The sequence below is a fragment of the Aquarana catesbeiana genome, linkage group LG05, assembly GCF_042186555.1.
Source record: "Aquarana catesbeiana isolate 2022-GZ linkage group LG05, ASM4218655v1, whole genome shotgun sequence".
Classification (NCBI taxonomy): domain Eukaryota; kingdom Metazoa; phylum Chordata; class Amphibia; order Anura; family Ranidae; genus Aquarana; species Aquarana catesbeiana.
Genome location: NC_133328.1, coordinates 174,430,642 through 174,445,306, shown reverse-complemented (window position 1 = coordinate 174,445,306; position 14,665 = coordinate 174,430,642). Strand labels below are relative to the sequence as shown.

The 14,665-nt window shown below is 42.2% G+C and overlaps 1 protein-coding gene across 1 annotated transcript in view; it reads right to left on the bottom strand.

Annotated features, from left to right (window-relative positions):
* NPHP3 (nephrocystin 3) overlaps nucleotides 1–14,665 on the bottom strand; it is a 114,483-nt gene that overhangs the window by 45,315 nt on the left and 54,503 nt on the right. Inside the window, exons 16-17 of the mRNA XM_073630357.1 lie at nucleotides 13,817–13,899; nucleotides 7,838–7,976 (exon numbers count right to left, since the gene is read on the bottom strand). Of these exons, the coding sequence (XP_073486458.1) occupies nucleotides 7,838–7,976; nucleotides 13,817–13,899 (222 nt within the window). The remainder of the gene's footprint in view (nucleotides 1–7,837; nucleotides 7,977–13,816; nucleotides 13,900–14,665) is intronic.

Sequence of the window (14,665 nt, the reverse complement as noted above, 5' to 3'; positions counted from 1 at the left end):
CAGCTCGGCTCCGGGTGCCTCCCTGATGATTGACATAAGCCACTGCTGTGGCATTGTCGAACTGGATCCTGACCGGACAACCCTGTAGCCTGATAGTCCAGGCCTTTAGAGCTAGATGTATCGCCCGGATCTCCATAATGTTGATGGGTAAGGTCCTCTCTGTCTTGGACCATACCCCTTGGACCGCAGCCTGTTCCAGAACTGCTCCCCAACCTGACAGACTGGCATCTGTTGTTACCACCGTCCAGGTAACCGGTAGAAAGGATTTCCCCCTCTGCAGGTTTTCGGGTATGAGCCACCAATTGAGGCTCTGACGCACCGCATGCGACAGGTGCATCGGAAAGTCTAATGCCTGAACCTTCTTGTTTCAGGTCGACAGAATACTGTGTTGCAGCATTCTTGAGTGAAACTGAGCATAGGGAACTGCTTCGAATGAAGACACCATCTTCCCTAGTAGCCTCATACAAAGGCGGACTGAGGGACCCTTCTTGGTCCTTACTGTCAGAATCAGCTCTCTCAAAGCAGTGATCTTTGCCTGGGGTAGAAATATTTTCTCCTGGCTTGTATCTATAATCAGACCTAAATACTCCAGTCTTCTTACTGGTTTTAGGAAAGACTTTTCCAAGTTGAGGATCCAACCCAGGTGTTCTAGATACCTGACTGTGGTCCTCAAGTTTCCATTCAAAGAGGCTACCGACCGGTCTATCAAGAGCAGGTCGTCTAGGTATGCTATGACAGCTATACCCTGAGCCCTTAATTTGGCCAGAGGAGGAGCCAAGATCTTTGTGAACACTGGAGGTGCAGTGGCTATCCCGAAAGGCAGAGCCACAAACTGGAAATGGCGCCCTCCTACCTCGAAGCGCAGAAACTTCTGATGAGCAGGAAAAATGGGCACATGCAGATATGCATCTCTGATGTCTATTGATGCCAGAAATTCTCCTCCCTGCAGGGTGGGAACTACCGTTCGAATTGATTCCATGCGGAAGGATTGAATCCTTAGGAATCGGTTCAGATCCCTTAAGTCCAGAATGGGCCTGACATCCCCATTTGGCTTTTGGACCGTAAAAAGGTTGGAATAGAAGCCCAATCCCTGGTCCTTTGCGGGAACTATCATAATGACCTCCTGCGACAAAAGTCGCTCTAACGCTAGAAGGAGCGACTGCTTCTTCTCTGGGTCTCTGGGAACACTTGATCTGAGGAACCGAGGAGAGGGGAATTCCTGAAACTCCAGCTTGTACCCTAAGGTTACCGTGGAGATTACCCATCTGTCCTGGAAGTCCTCCTGCCAGAGCTCTGAGAACTGTCGCAGTCTTCCGCTCACTCGAGTGAACAGGGGCGCCCCCTCATGCAGAGGTCTTAGTGTTTTGCCTAGTAGGCTTCTTTCCCCAGGACTTCTTTTGTCCCTGGGGTTGACTCTTGTCTCTGGACCCCGATGGAGGCGGCCGTCGAGACTACCTGGAGGCTGAAGCCTCCGGCGCTGGGGAAAGAGTCCGTTTGAAAGAGGGACGCTTACTCTTCTTCTTGACAGGTAAGAGAGTGCTTTTCCCACAAGAGATTCTCTTGATATAGTTATCCAAGTCCTCTCCAAACAACCTTGCACCACGAAATGGAAACCCAGCCAGTAGCTTCTTACATGGTGCTTCGGCTGACCAATTTTTCAACCATAGGATTCTACGTATATGCACCAACCCCAGTGAAAGACGGGAGGTTTGCACGATAGAATCTCTAATGGCGTCAACCACAAAGCATAAGGCCGCTGGAAGGTTAACAAACCCCTGGGCCTGCTGTTCAGGTAATACTTTGATGACCTGCTTAACATGGTCTCTTAAGTATTGACAGATTCCAATCGCTGCTACTGCAGGTTGGGCCACTGATCCTGCTAAGGAGAAAACATCCTTCAATAGGGATTCCATCCTTTTATCTACAGGATCCCTGAGCATCTGAGCATTGTCTACAGGACAAGAGACTGGTAGCAAGATCTGCCTGAACGGCTAGATTCAGAGATGGTGGCCATTAGGCCGCAGAGCCCGGGTGGTATAACCACTTTCTAGACCCCTGCGGCCCCTCTCTAGCCTGGGGGGGGAACATTCAAACATGAGAAATCCCCCCTTCCACCTTACCTTTTTTGCAGCCGGCCTGAGATGCTGGGACATGAACAGCAATGAACAAACACTGAGACAGACATGTCAGCATGTGCATGTTTGTGCTCTTGGCAGCCCCCGGTGGTCACAATAGGCATAGCATGCATTTACCTTAAAGGAGAAAAGCCACTAGAACTCAAAAATTCTGTGGAATCTCCTCTTACCTTATCCGGCTGCAGGGTGCTGTTTACACAGACCCAATCTTCACCTCTCACGGTGGGCTCCGTTTGAAAAAACCGTCAGAGACTGGGGCCCCCTACGAATGGGGGGATCCAACAGTTCTGGGACCGTAAAGCACCTCACCAGAAATTAGGAAGTTTAAAGCCATTTTCTGATCTGCGGGGTCCAGCTCTCTAAAAAGAGAAGCGTTACGGGTAAAACCTCGTTTCTTCGGACACGAGGCCCGGGTACCATTCAATTCGGCCATGAAAAGACACTTTGAATGGATCCGGTTCGCCTGGCTTGCCCCAGTATAGGATCTTAGGATATTCCCTTTGGAGCTCAGCACAGGACATCTTTACACGTCCATCACCTAAGACACTGGCGTAAAAACTGAGGTATCCCTGCAAGGGGGAGGGATTATATGGGGGGTTGAACTTCCTGATAGGGTGTGCCAGTGTCCAATCACCAGTGATACCTATATAACCCATCAGTAATTACTGTGGCTCTGTGTCCCGTGATGTTCGAGAAAGAAAATCATATTTTCTTTCTTGTCCACTGACTGACATGGGAATTCAGATACAGTCAGGACCTCTAAAAGCAATCCGAGTGAGGGGTGGGCAACAGCCACTGAAAGGTCCACAAGTAGGAACTGGGAACTGTCTGCAATTCAGGATCACCCATCCAGATGCACACTCAATGCCCTACTCATTGAAGTGGATGTGCAACTTCAGTTAGAGGAGTTAGCAGACCTCAAGCATCAAACCCTTAGACCTCAGTGGAAGTCAAGCTCTGAAGGCCTACAAGAACCTACTGCTGAAGTAGATGGAGAAGGGTGAGATTCTTCCAACCCTTCTGCAAGAACTGTTGCATTGAGGCAGATGCAACACTCTGTCCACCTGTGGCAATTGCTATTCACGGTGTCAGGAGCAGGGCCAAGAAGACAACATCCCTCAAAGGTTCATTCATTCAGATACTGCTTGGATGCATTAGCAGCATCCCAAAACCCAGCCAGAGTGCTCTGAGCATTTGCATGCATGGCAAAGATTTAGATGCGCAAGGCCCCAGACATTTGCTCAAATAGCGAGTGTAGTAGAAAGGTTAAATATGAAAAACTCTGCCCCAAGCTGCTTCTCTCTTCTGCCATTTAAACCACGTTTGCTGAAGGCAAACCTGAGCTTTCCCTCTCTCAGACTAGGTGCAGAAAAAAGGAAGCCGCCACATACCAGAGGGATCACTGACATCCACGTTTAGTGTATGGAATATCCAAAGGCATTGAGATGAATAACATGTTTCACCCAATAGGGCTTAGTCTATGACTGAGGATGGATGTCAGTGATCCCTCTGGTGTACTACGGCCTCCAATTTTCTTCATGTAGTGGAAAGGTGTTTGCAGCTGTAAAGGCTCTAAAAGACCCAATGGTTGGAACAGTAGGCCGATCCTTCAGATGCAGTGAAGTACCCATTTCATCAAGTAGGTTTAAAAACAAAACCCTGTAAATCTGAGGTTATGGCAGGAGACTGTGGTGCCTCAAAACCAGTTTTAAGAGACAAACTGCTGGGATTCTGAATCCTAGTCAGAGAGGGTGACAGGGGTCCAGCTTTATTAGTCAGAGGCCGACTCTGCAAGGGAAGATGCAGAAGTACTCTTAGCACCTCTGAGGGCAAAGTGCCCCAATAAATGAGCGCACATGGCCAAAAAGTCCTAACATGTCCCATGGACATGAGGGAGGACTCGGCCTCAACCAATATGGCTGAGGAAGGCTCCAATAACAACAACCCTTTAACAATAGGGTTTTCAGGTTCCTTCTAATCAGCAGGCTGAGTGGTGCTTCCTCTAGACTGAATGGTGGAAACGAGAGCACAGAGCATATGTGCGTCGATCCACCCAGTGGATGATGTCAGCACGCAGTCCCTCACCCTTAACCCTTACCGTGGTAAAACTTGTTGTGGCAGGAGAAGTGAAAAGCACTCAGTGGTGTAAACAGTGGGGTAGCTCCCCCCAAGTGAGTGTTCAGAGACAGGGTCACACCTTGGTCTGTGCCATGGCTCTGGACACTGAAAAAAAATACTGCTGCTAACACAGTACTCTCAGGTCTGGAAAGCACCACAACATGAAACTCAATGCCTGAAGGTCACATTCAAGGCTAGCCCTGCACAAACATTTCAGCTGGGTCTGGGTACAGTCTTGAAAACAGGCTGAGGAAACGCCATTATATAGAGACCAGCTCAAGCCGCAGTGCAGCAAGGAATCTTGACTGAAGCCACAGTGAAAACAATTTCATTAAATAAAGAAGGCTTGCAAAAAATAGTGTGACTTTTTTTCAGCACAGCTGAAACAGAAGGCATCCAATCTCAAAGACACTAGGAAAACACAAGGAATGCTGAGTAAAGGAGGAGTTATACAGGGGCTGGCTTACAATTGTTCTGTTTGCCAGTGCCCATACATCCTGTAGGTAGTTTCTGATAAATGGTTTAGAGGTTGCCTAAGTACTGGTACCCTCTTACATATATGGTGGGATTGTCCTAAAATAAAACAGTTCTGGACTGACATTTACCGAATAATTTTTACCTTGTTTGGGAAACAGCTTCTCAAAAATCCACAAAAAGCCTTACTAAATCTCATACCTAAAATTTTCACAAATAATCAATTCCATCTCTTAACCTTTTTATTCACTGCTGCCAAACAAACTTTAGCAAAACTTGGTGGTCCTCTACACCACATTCCTCATCAGTTAAAAATAAAATGAATTGGTACATGTCTAACGAAAAGCTTGCTGCAATTCTTTGTGACAATCCCCACAAGTTTGAGAAAATATGGTACCCCTGGATTGCATCTTTCTTTCCTCCAAACTTTGATAAATCCCTTTTACACTTACGATGCATTCTTACAAAATGTTCTATACGTATACTAATGAACTCTAACCCCCCCCCTTTTTTTTATTTGAATGTCAATTTATTTCTCTTCACACTGGTGGGATTTGCCATGCGATTTGACAGTTCCGCATGACAAGTGGCACCTCATTGCCTGCAATGGAACCGTTCAAATGAGTCGCAGCGACTTCGAAAAAGGTTCCATCAGTACTTTTTTCCAGTTTCACTGCAACTTGCATTGACTTCTGTTAAATGAAGTCACAAGCCACAGTGAAATCGGATGTACAAATTGCACTGATGTGCAGCTTTGAAATTGCATTGAAGTAGCCCCATTTCAAAGCCGAACCTGTGTGAACCAGGGGTAATTGGCATTCAAAAGGGGCTACTACACTTCAGTATAGTGGAACCCTTGCCCAAAAAAACATGAAATACTGTATCAAATTTGCCTGAACTGCAAACACATAAAAACTATTTCAAATATGACCACACACAAACATTCAAAGCATTCAGAAATAAAGACTAACCCATTGTTAAGTAGTTGGTAAATAACAATCCCATTTATCTTTGCTACTTCAGTATGTAGTCCTGATGCAGCCACATACATTGTTAAAGATATGATAGATTTACAGGTGCCAGAGGTAAATCTAAATGAACATTAATATTTGCCTTCATGTTCAATTTTCAGGTCAGATTCACAATAGCTGAGTTTTACCCAATGATAACCATACATAATACCAAAGAAAATATTTACAGTATCTCACAAAAGTGAGTACACCCCTCACATTTTTGTAAATATTTTACTATATCTTATTATGTGACAACACTGAAGAAATGACACTTTGCTACAATGTAAAGTAGTGAGTGCACAGCTTGTATAACAGTCTAGATTTGCTGTCCCCTCAAAATAACAACACACAGCTATTAATGTCTAAACCGCTGGCAACAAAAGTGAGTATACCCCTAAGTGAAAATGTCCAAATTTGGCCCAATTAGCCATTTTCCCTCCCTGTTGTCATGTGACTCGTTAGTGTTACAAGGTGACAGGTGTGAATGGGGAGCAGGTGTTTTACATTTGGTGTTATCACCCTCTCTCATACTGGTCACTGGAAATTCAACATGGCACCTCATGGCAAAGAACTCTCTGGGGATCAGTGTAAATTTGCTGTCCTCTCAAAATAACTCAACACACAGCCATTAATGTCTAAACCGCTGGCAACAAAAGTGAGTACACCCCTAAGTAAAAATGTCCAAATTAGACCCAAAGTGTCAATATTTTGTGTGGCCACCATTATTTTCCAACACTGCCTTAACCCTCTTGGGCATGAAGTTCACCAGAGCTTCACAGGTTGCCACTGGAGTCCGCTTCCACTCATCCATGACGACATCACGGAGTTGGTGGATGTTAGAGACCTTGCGCTCCTCCACCTTCCATTTGAGGATGCCCCACAGATGCTCAATAGGGTTTAGGTCTGGAGATATGCTTGGCCAGTCCATCACCTTTACCCTCAGCTTCTTTAGCAAGGCAGTGGTCGTCTTGGGGGTGTTTTTAGGGTTGTTATCATGTTGAAATACTGCCCTGCAGCCCAGTCTCCGAAGAGAGGGGAGCATGTTCTGCTTCAGTATGTCACAGTAAATGTTGGCATTCATGGTTCCTTCAATGAACTGTAGCTCCCCAGTGCCGGCGGCACTCATGCAGCCCCAGACCATGACACTCCCACCACCATGCTTGACTGTAGGCAAGACACACTTGTCTTTGTACTCCTCAACTGGTTGCAGTCACACACGCTTGACACCATCTGAACCAAATAAGTTTATCTTGGTCTCATCAGACCACAGGTTCCATGTCGTTAGTCTGCTTGTCTTCAGAAAACTGTATGCAGGCTTTCTTGTGCATCATCTTTAGAAGAGGCTTACTTCCGGGACGACAGCCATGCAGACCAATTTGATGCAGCGTGCGGCGTATGGTCTGAGCACTGACAGGCTGACCCTTCAACCTCTGCAGCAATGCTGCCAGCACTCATACGTCTATTTACCAAGGACAACCTCTGGATAGCTGAGCATGTGCACCCAACTTCTTTGGTTGACCATGGCAAGGCTTGTTCTGAGTGGAACCTGTCCTGTTAAACCACTGTATGGTCTTGGCCACCATGCTGCAGCTCAGTTTCAGGGTCTTGGCAATCTTCTTATAGCCTAGGCCATCTTTATATAAAGCAATAATTCTTTTTTTTAGATCCTCAGAGAGTTCTTTGCTATGAGGTGCCATGTTGAATTTCCAGTGACCAGTATGAGAGAGTTAGGGTGATAACACCAAATGTAACACACCTGCTCCCCATTCACACCTGACACCTTGTAACACTAACGAGTCACATGACAACGGGGAGGGAAAATGGCTAATTGGGCCCAATTTGGACATTTTCACTTAGGGGTATACTCACTTTTGTTGCCAGCGGTTTTGACATTAATGGCTGTGTGTTGTTATTTTGAGGGGACAGCAAATCTAGACTGTTATACAAGCTGTACACTCACTACTTTACATTGTAGCAAAGTGCAGCTTCTTCGGTGTTGTCACATAAAAAGATATAATAAAATATTTACAAAAAATGTGAGGGTGTACTCACTTTTGTGAGATACTGTAGTTTACCTGGAAACCTTTATGATCTTACCTCTCTCATGTAGTTCTTCTCTCTTGCACTTGACATAAACTCTTGCACAGATCGAAGCCCAAGTCTGTATAGTGACACTGTATCCTGGCACTGCAAACATTGCTGCAAAGTGTCCGTAATGTTTCCCATAATCCCAGCCCTGCATAAAAATAATATCTACATTTCAAGGACACATTTCAAGCATTATTTCCAAAAATTAAAAGGTCAATGCTATATTAAAAGGGGAGAAAAAAAAACCTGCATATTTAAAGCTTCAATATTAACAATTTTAGAAATAAAATGAAAAAAAACTGAGCTAATTCTTAAACACTTACATAAAGCCTTTATTTACTGTAAAATGAATATTATAGAGAAAGGCTTCACTGTACCTACTCTTCCTCCTTATCCAAGCCTTCTCCAGGCCCTTCTTGCAATTAATGTGCTTCTGTTCCCCTATCTGTCCCTTCCTTGAACCCTGTATTCATCCAGCAAGCTTGTGCTTATATTCTCCTTCATACTGCGTTATGCAGTGCTATAAAGCATAGAATAAGGATGCTTTGCAAAGTGCAAAAACCAAACAACTATAAAATACTGCTTACATGAAAGTAAAGTAAAATAATGACACCACTGTCTGAACTTGCTGAATATGTACACTAAGCCAGTACAACATCTTTGGCTGTATACATTTTGAATAGTCAAAATGCAGTGAAAACAGCCTCACTCCAGAGCAACAGCATCCAACACATAACATGTCAACAGTAAAAACCAGGATTTCACAGTCTGTGTACTTTACCGATGTTATTTTTTTTTTTTTACTTATTATTCAAAATTACCTAAGCATATCAGGAAAGTTGTCTTGAATAAATACAAGCATATCACATTGATTTCTGAAGTCCAAAATGACAAACATAACAATGGAAAGAGTAGTCACGTCAAGGTACAAGTGGTGACAGCTAATGACAGTAACATTAAATCAAGGCCAAGGGTAAAGGCCCGGTTCATACATAAGAGTGAAACAGGCTACTGCAAGATATTAGAGAGGCAAAATAAAGAGGAAGGTGGATTTAAAAAATTAGGGAGAAAAGAGAAACATGAAGGGGGTGAGACAGAAGACGGAGGCGATCATGGGCATCTCATAGCATAATGAACAAACCATGACCATGGTGACCTGTTGGTTTAAAGTTCGAGATGGTGGTGATCGAAAGGCCCCCGAAAGATTTTTTTTTTAAGATGATACTTTCCTAAGTTGTAAAAAGTATGAATACAATAACAATACCAATAAAACTATTTTAACCCTGTACAGAGTCCGTGGTCCTTTATAGTTCATATGTACATCCATTACAAAGAGAAGCCTGGCCATACAATACAAAGTCAGAGGTATCTGAGGGAAGTAGATGCAATAAGACATGGTTTAGCAGGAACCCAGTGAAGTTAAAAGGATAAGTTCACCCTTGTAAAAAAATTAAATAAATGCACATCTTTTTACAAGTAAAAAAAATGTGTATTTTTTACTAGGAGCCTGGAAAGAATTGTACCTACGATCAGCAGATTCTGGGAGAAATGCAGGGCTCCTGCAGACTGTCAGTGTAAGCTGACTGCTTATACCTTGTACAGGCAGGCAGTTACACACTAACAGGAAGAGACAATGAAATACCTAGAGCTTTCAACAGCACCCTGGTAGTTCATTGAGAACTACAATCCAACAGCCATAAAGGCTGTCTGTAACTTGTAGTTCTCACATTCACAAAAGTCTGTGAATGAATGACGTGGGCAGAGCACTGCACGGCTGCGTTTTTTTTTAAATTGTAACAGCGGGTGCGGGGAGAGTATCCCCAGCTCACTGTCACAACAGCTCCTACAACAATAACATGTTACACCCTGAATACGGGTGTAACATGTAATATGTTACAAAAGGTGAGCTTATCCTTTAAATAGTAAGAAGAAAGTTGGTCCAAGGCCTCCAAATTAAAGCTTTTAGGAGATCCACTAGTAGTGTACGTAAGTTGGTAAAGCGGGAGAGCTGTATTAATCAGTGGTTTCCATTCCGAGAGGGTTGCTAGAGAGGACCTCTTCCAGGTGATTAATCACTTACATACTGGACACTTTCATCCCCTTCCTGTCCAAATTTTGGATTTCAGAGCTGTCACACTTTGAATGCCAATTAGTCAATCATGCAACACTGTACACAAATTAAATTTGTATCATTGTTTTGATGCAGATAGAGATTTTAGTGGTATTTTAGTGGTAAGTGTTACTAAACCCAGGACCCTGCATTCACTATATCTGGTCTTACACAGTACACAGAACATGGAAATTCAATTATTTTGTTAAATATAAACTGCTAAATACCTTTTCCCCATCAGCAGTATATAGTAGACTTTGGACTTCTATCAGTGTCTGTTTAAAGCTTGTAGGAGGAAATTTCATTCTCCTCTGACTGTCCTATGAGGCTGCCGGACCCCTGACCCTCTGTCTGGACAGTGCTGATTGGCCATGTGCCGATCACATGCACCCCCTCAGAAAAAAAAAAACTCTCTAGCAATACACACTAAACTGAACATGTGCAGAGTGCCCCCAATTCTCTGTACTATTGGGAAATGGATTGGGGATAGTAGAACGAAGGGAAGGATTAGAGAAGACAGGATCAAACAGCCTTTTTTACACAATGCAGAGAATTAACCCCTTAGGTTCCACAGTAGAACAAGCATGCTTTACTGCATATACAGATTGATTTTCCTGTTGAGGGGTTTAGTAACACTTTAATCACCATTGCTTTTTTTTTTTTTTTTTTTTTTTTGCTATATAAACAAAAAATACATAAAATTTGAAAAAAAAAAAATTTCTTAGTTTGTGTTATACAAATTTGCAAATAAATAATCTCTTTCTTCATAAATTTAGACCAAAATGTGTTCTGCTACATTTCTTTGTTAGAAATAACCCAAATCAGTGGGTTATTATAGAGATTATACAATCTATGGTACATATATTTGCAAAATTGATTAGTCTTGATGTACTGAGGGGCTATCTCATTTCTTAAGATCCTAAAATGCCAGGACAGTACATATACCCTTCAAAATAACTCCTTTTTGGACACCCCAGAGTATTTAGTAAGAGGCATGGTGAGTTTTTTTAAGTTGTACAGTTCTGACAAAATTTTTTTGGAAAATGAAGAAATTGAATAAAAATTTGTTTTGTTTCACATTTTTTTCTTTTTACATACTGTCACCAGAGCACTACAGCATCACCATATGACTAATGTGGCAGTAATCAGGGACACTGACTGGTGGCAGTATGTAAAAAAAAAAAAAAAAAAAATCACAGTGGTGATCACTATACAAGCAATAATTTTGATGACAGGCATCCATTCATGTGCCATTGTGTACAATTGTAATAGCTGTGATTGGCCACATCTATCACATGGTACAGGTGTGCTGTGACTGGCCCTGTACCATGTACCATGTGATCTCTGTGACCAATCACAGAGATCAAAATAGTACACAATGAATGGCTATGCCAAAAAGCCATTGTGTACATCATGAGATCGTTGTGATTGGTCACAGCGATCACATGATACCAGGGCGAGCCTGGTAGAATGATCTGTGTTCTGCTGTGCCCATTGAACACAGAGGGCGACAGATTGCGATGCTGCGCAGCCCCTAGGGTGCGCACGAGGCACGCAAGTGGGAGGACATCAAATGACGTACACCCAGGATAATGGTGCTCCTGCTCAGCTGTATTATTATAAAAGGCTGGACTGGAGGTGCTTAAAATACTCTTTTTGGTGCAAAAGGTCAGTATATCCAGTAGCTTTTTTTGGTATGATAGCTAACTGCTATGTCCTCCACCAGCCCCATCAGACAGACCTTAGGACACTGAGCATTTTGGAGACCTACAGCTGACTTGAGAAAAATTCACATACTTGTGACCAAAATGTTTTTTCCAGGGACACAACCACAAGGCATGAAAGAAGTCTTGACGATGTAAGCGAAAACAGAGAGGAGTGTGTCTAATCCCTAGGATATACATTTGTTAGAGTGTATAATATATTTGATAAAACAGCTTAAGTTGTATAAGCCTATACTTATTACTGATGTCATACAGTATATGTTTAGTCAAAATCTTCGCAGTCTTCTTCAGAGAGCCGAGGAATTACTTTATGCCATTTAGATCTACCTCTAGGGGAAGATATCAACCTTTTGTTAAGAGGTTCCAAATAGTACCCAGATATTTGTTTGGTCTCCGCTGAGGCTAGTAACAGTTTTTCTAAGGGTGGTCTGTTGGATTGTTTCTGTTGGAACCCCAAACTCTGTGTTGTAGGAAAATTCTTCATTTGGCTCTTCTGAAATAATTGATGCAAAAACTTAAGACCCCTGGAGGACCAATAGCCCACACTGGGTATTGCAAGGAATTCAGGAAGACGGGAATTACTCCATTCAGGGTTGTTAATGGAAGAGGCCCAGTCAGTGTGATAAATAAATGAGTTAACATACTGAAGGGTCTTCAGAGAGGTTCTCAGTATATATCCCTTAGTTTGTCTGTAGACAGTGTTGTGTAAGGGTTCAAAGAAGGATATACCTGCTGCATCTGTTGCTGTACAAGCCTTATTCCTGCGTTATCACCGCTTAGCTTAAGCCAAACATGAATGGGTATTAATTGGGCTATCAGTGTTGACTTTAGATACTACAACATAGCTGGACATCAACATTCTGCTGCACTATCTTTTTGGATAAAATGGAGAAAAAACAGTACAACTGTTTCAGCTGAGCCAGTATAGCATTTAGCCAGATTCAAGCTTTATATTGCAACGTCATTGTGAACATGGGTGCTTGTTTGCATGAGAAATGCTTTTTCCCCTATAGAAGCAAAGGCAAATGGGACTGAAAAGGCAGCTTGAAGAAAACTAGAAGATCAAAAGCAGGTAATAAGTTTTTTTTTATATACACAGGTTTTTTCTATCAAAGAATAGATTTTGGAAGGGGGTGATGTCATTGTAAATTAAGGTTATATTTCTTTAGGAAAATATGAATGCATTTAAAGATTTGGAAAGATAGTGAATGATTGATGACCCACGGAAGAAGGGGAGCTCCAAGTGAGAGGACCTGGATGTGTGAGTGACCAGGAAGTAAGAAAGAAGCTTATCGGTGCAGCAGACATTCTGAATGCCTATATACTTGAAAATAAAGAAGGACCAGACTGTTGGGGGCTTTACATATTAGAAGAGGGATTACCAATTGTACTATGTGGACAGTGGAGAGCCAGTGCAGAAACTAAAGAAAGGAGCAGAAATCACTGAGTGAAAACAGCAGTTACTGAGCTGGTCTGAAGTGTTCAAAACATACTGAAATGAGTCCAATCCATTTACTAGATAAGAGACAAAAAGAAAGTACTGCATTAGTCAAGATGGCAAAAAATTAGAACATGCACCACTACTTTAGATGTATCATGCAAGAGAAGAGAAGGGCAGATCGGATATTCCTTAGCCAAAGATGAAAGGCAGTTGTTAAAGCATGAATGAGTGGATAGAATGAGACTTCAGTGCCAAAATTAGTCCCCAAGCAGCAAGCTTGAGGAGTTGAGAAAAATAGGAATGATAACCACTTTAGTATTATCCACTTTACATTTTAAGCAGCAGGAGGACATACAATCAAAAACAGCAGTAAGGCATGCAGTCACGTTTTTCAGAATAAAGGACAGGATACCAGCAGAAAGACCAATTTGGGTATCATTTACATACAGATAATACTGAAATCCTAAGGATTATATATTTCAGTGCAACCATTTTAATAGCAAAATACCTATTAGTAAATTAACCTTTATCATACATTAGCCTCTTCTGACAGTTATTTGCCTTAAGATCAAATCTTAACTGTGCTTTTATGTAAGGTATTAAATTATGCCTAGAATTTGATGTTCCAGTTCTTTGCACATGTTGATTGTGTCTAAAAAGACCAATTATGTAGAAAGAGATTAGTGAAGTAACCAAAGTCCTCTTTAACATACCAAATGAGAAATCTAGCCAGCAAAGTAACATATAAGGGATTGCAGGGTGTAGCAGACCGACAGTGCTTTTCCAGTTTTCTTTCCTGTAAAAAATGATACAAAACACAATGCACTCATAACAGATCAAAGGAATTTCCATTCAATGCTCCTGTATGCTAAAAAAAAAAGGTCCATCACCAACTCCACAGTACTATGTTTGATGACCTCGCTGAGAACAGGTCACGCAAAGTACGGTAAATTCTGATGCTCACTAAGCATTCCAGCATGCTAGTCAGATTAACTTGCCCACAGCAGACAGACCATTAGCATAACTACACTGCTACTAAGTTCCAGAAAACAAAAACCCTTTTAAATCCTTTTTAATATTCAAAGCAATGTCTTCATGCTTTTTTTTTTGAAAAATCACTTTGAAAAACACCCCCTAGCATTTATGGATGTATCCATCTTGAGTAAGGGCAGATGATTCGTGTAGCATGTACTTCCTGTAATCCATCTGCCCTTAGTTCAGGCATACATGTAGGAGGGTGTGCTTAGCTGAGAAAGCCCATCCTCCCTTCCTGAAGACACCTGAGATCGTATGACATCATCGGCCTAGGTATGGAAATCAGGATGTAACTGAAGAAATGGAAAACAAAAGTTTAAAACAAGTAAATATGATATACTTTCCTATGTTTTTAATAATTCTAGCAACATAAGGATTACAAATAGCCAATGTTGATTGACTAGAGTGAAGTTCCACTTTAAGCAGCCCACAGAGAAAGCTCAAGTAGCAACAAGTCTGGTAAATCCACTCTGACTTATTCAGGCTGTTTAACTTTTTCATTTCTATTATTTTCATTAGGGCTCCTG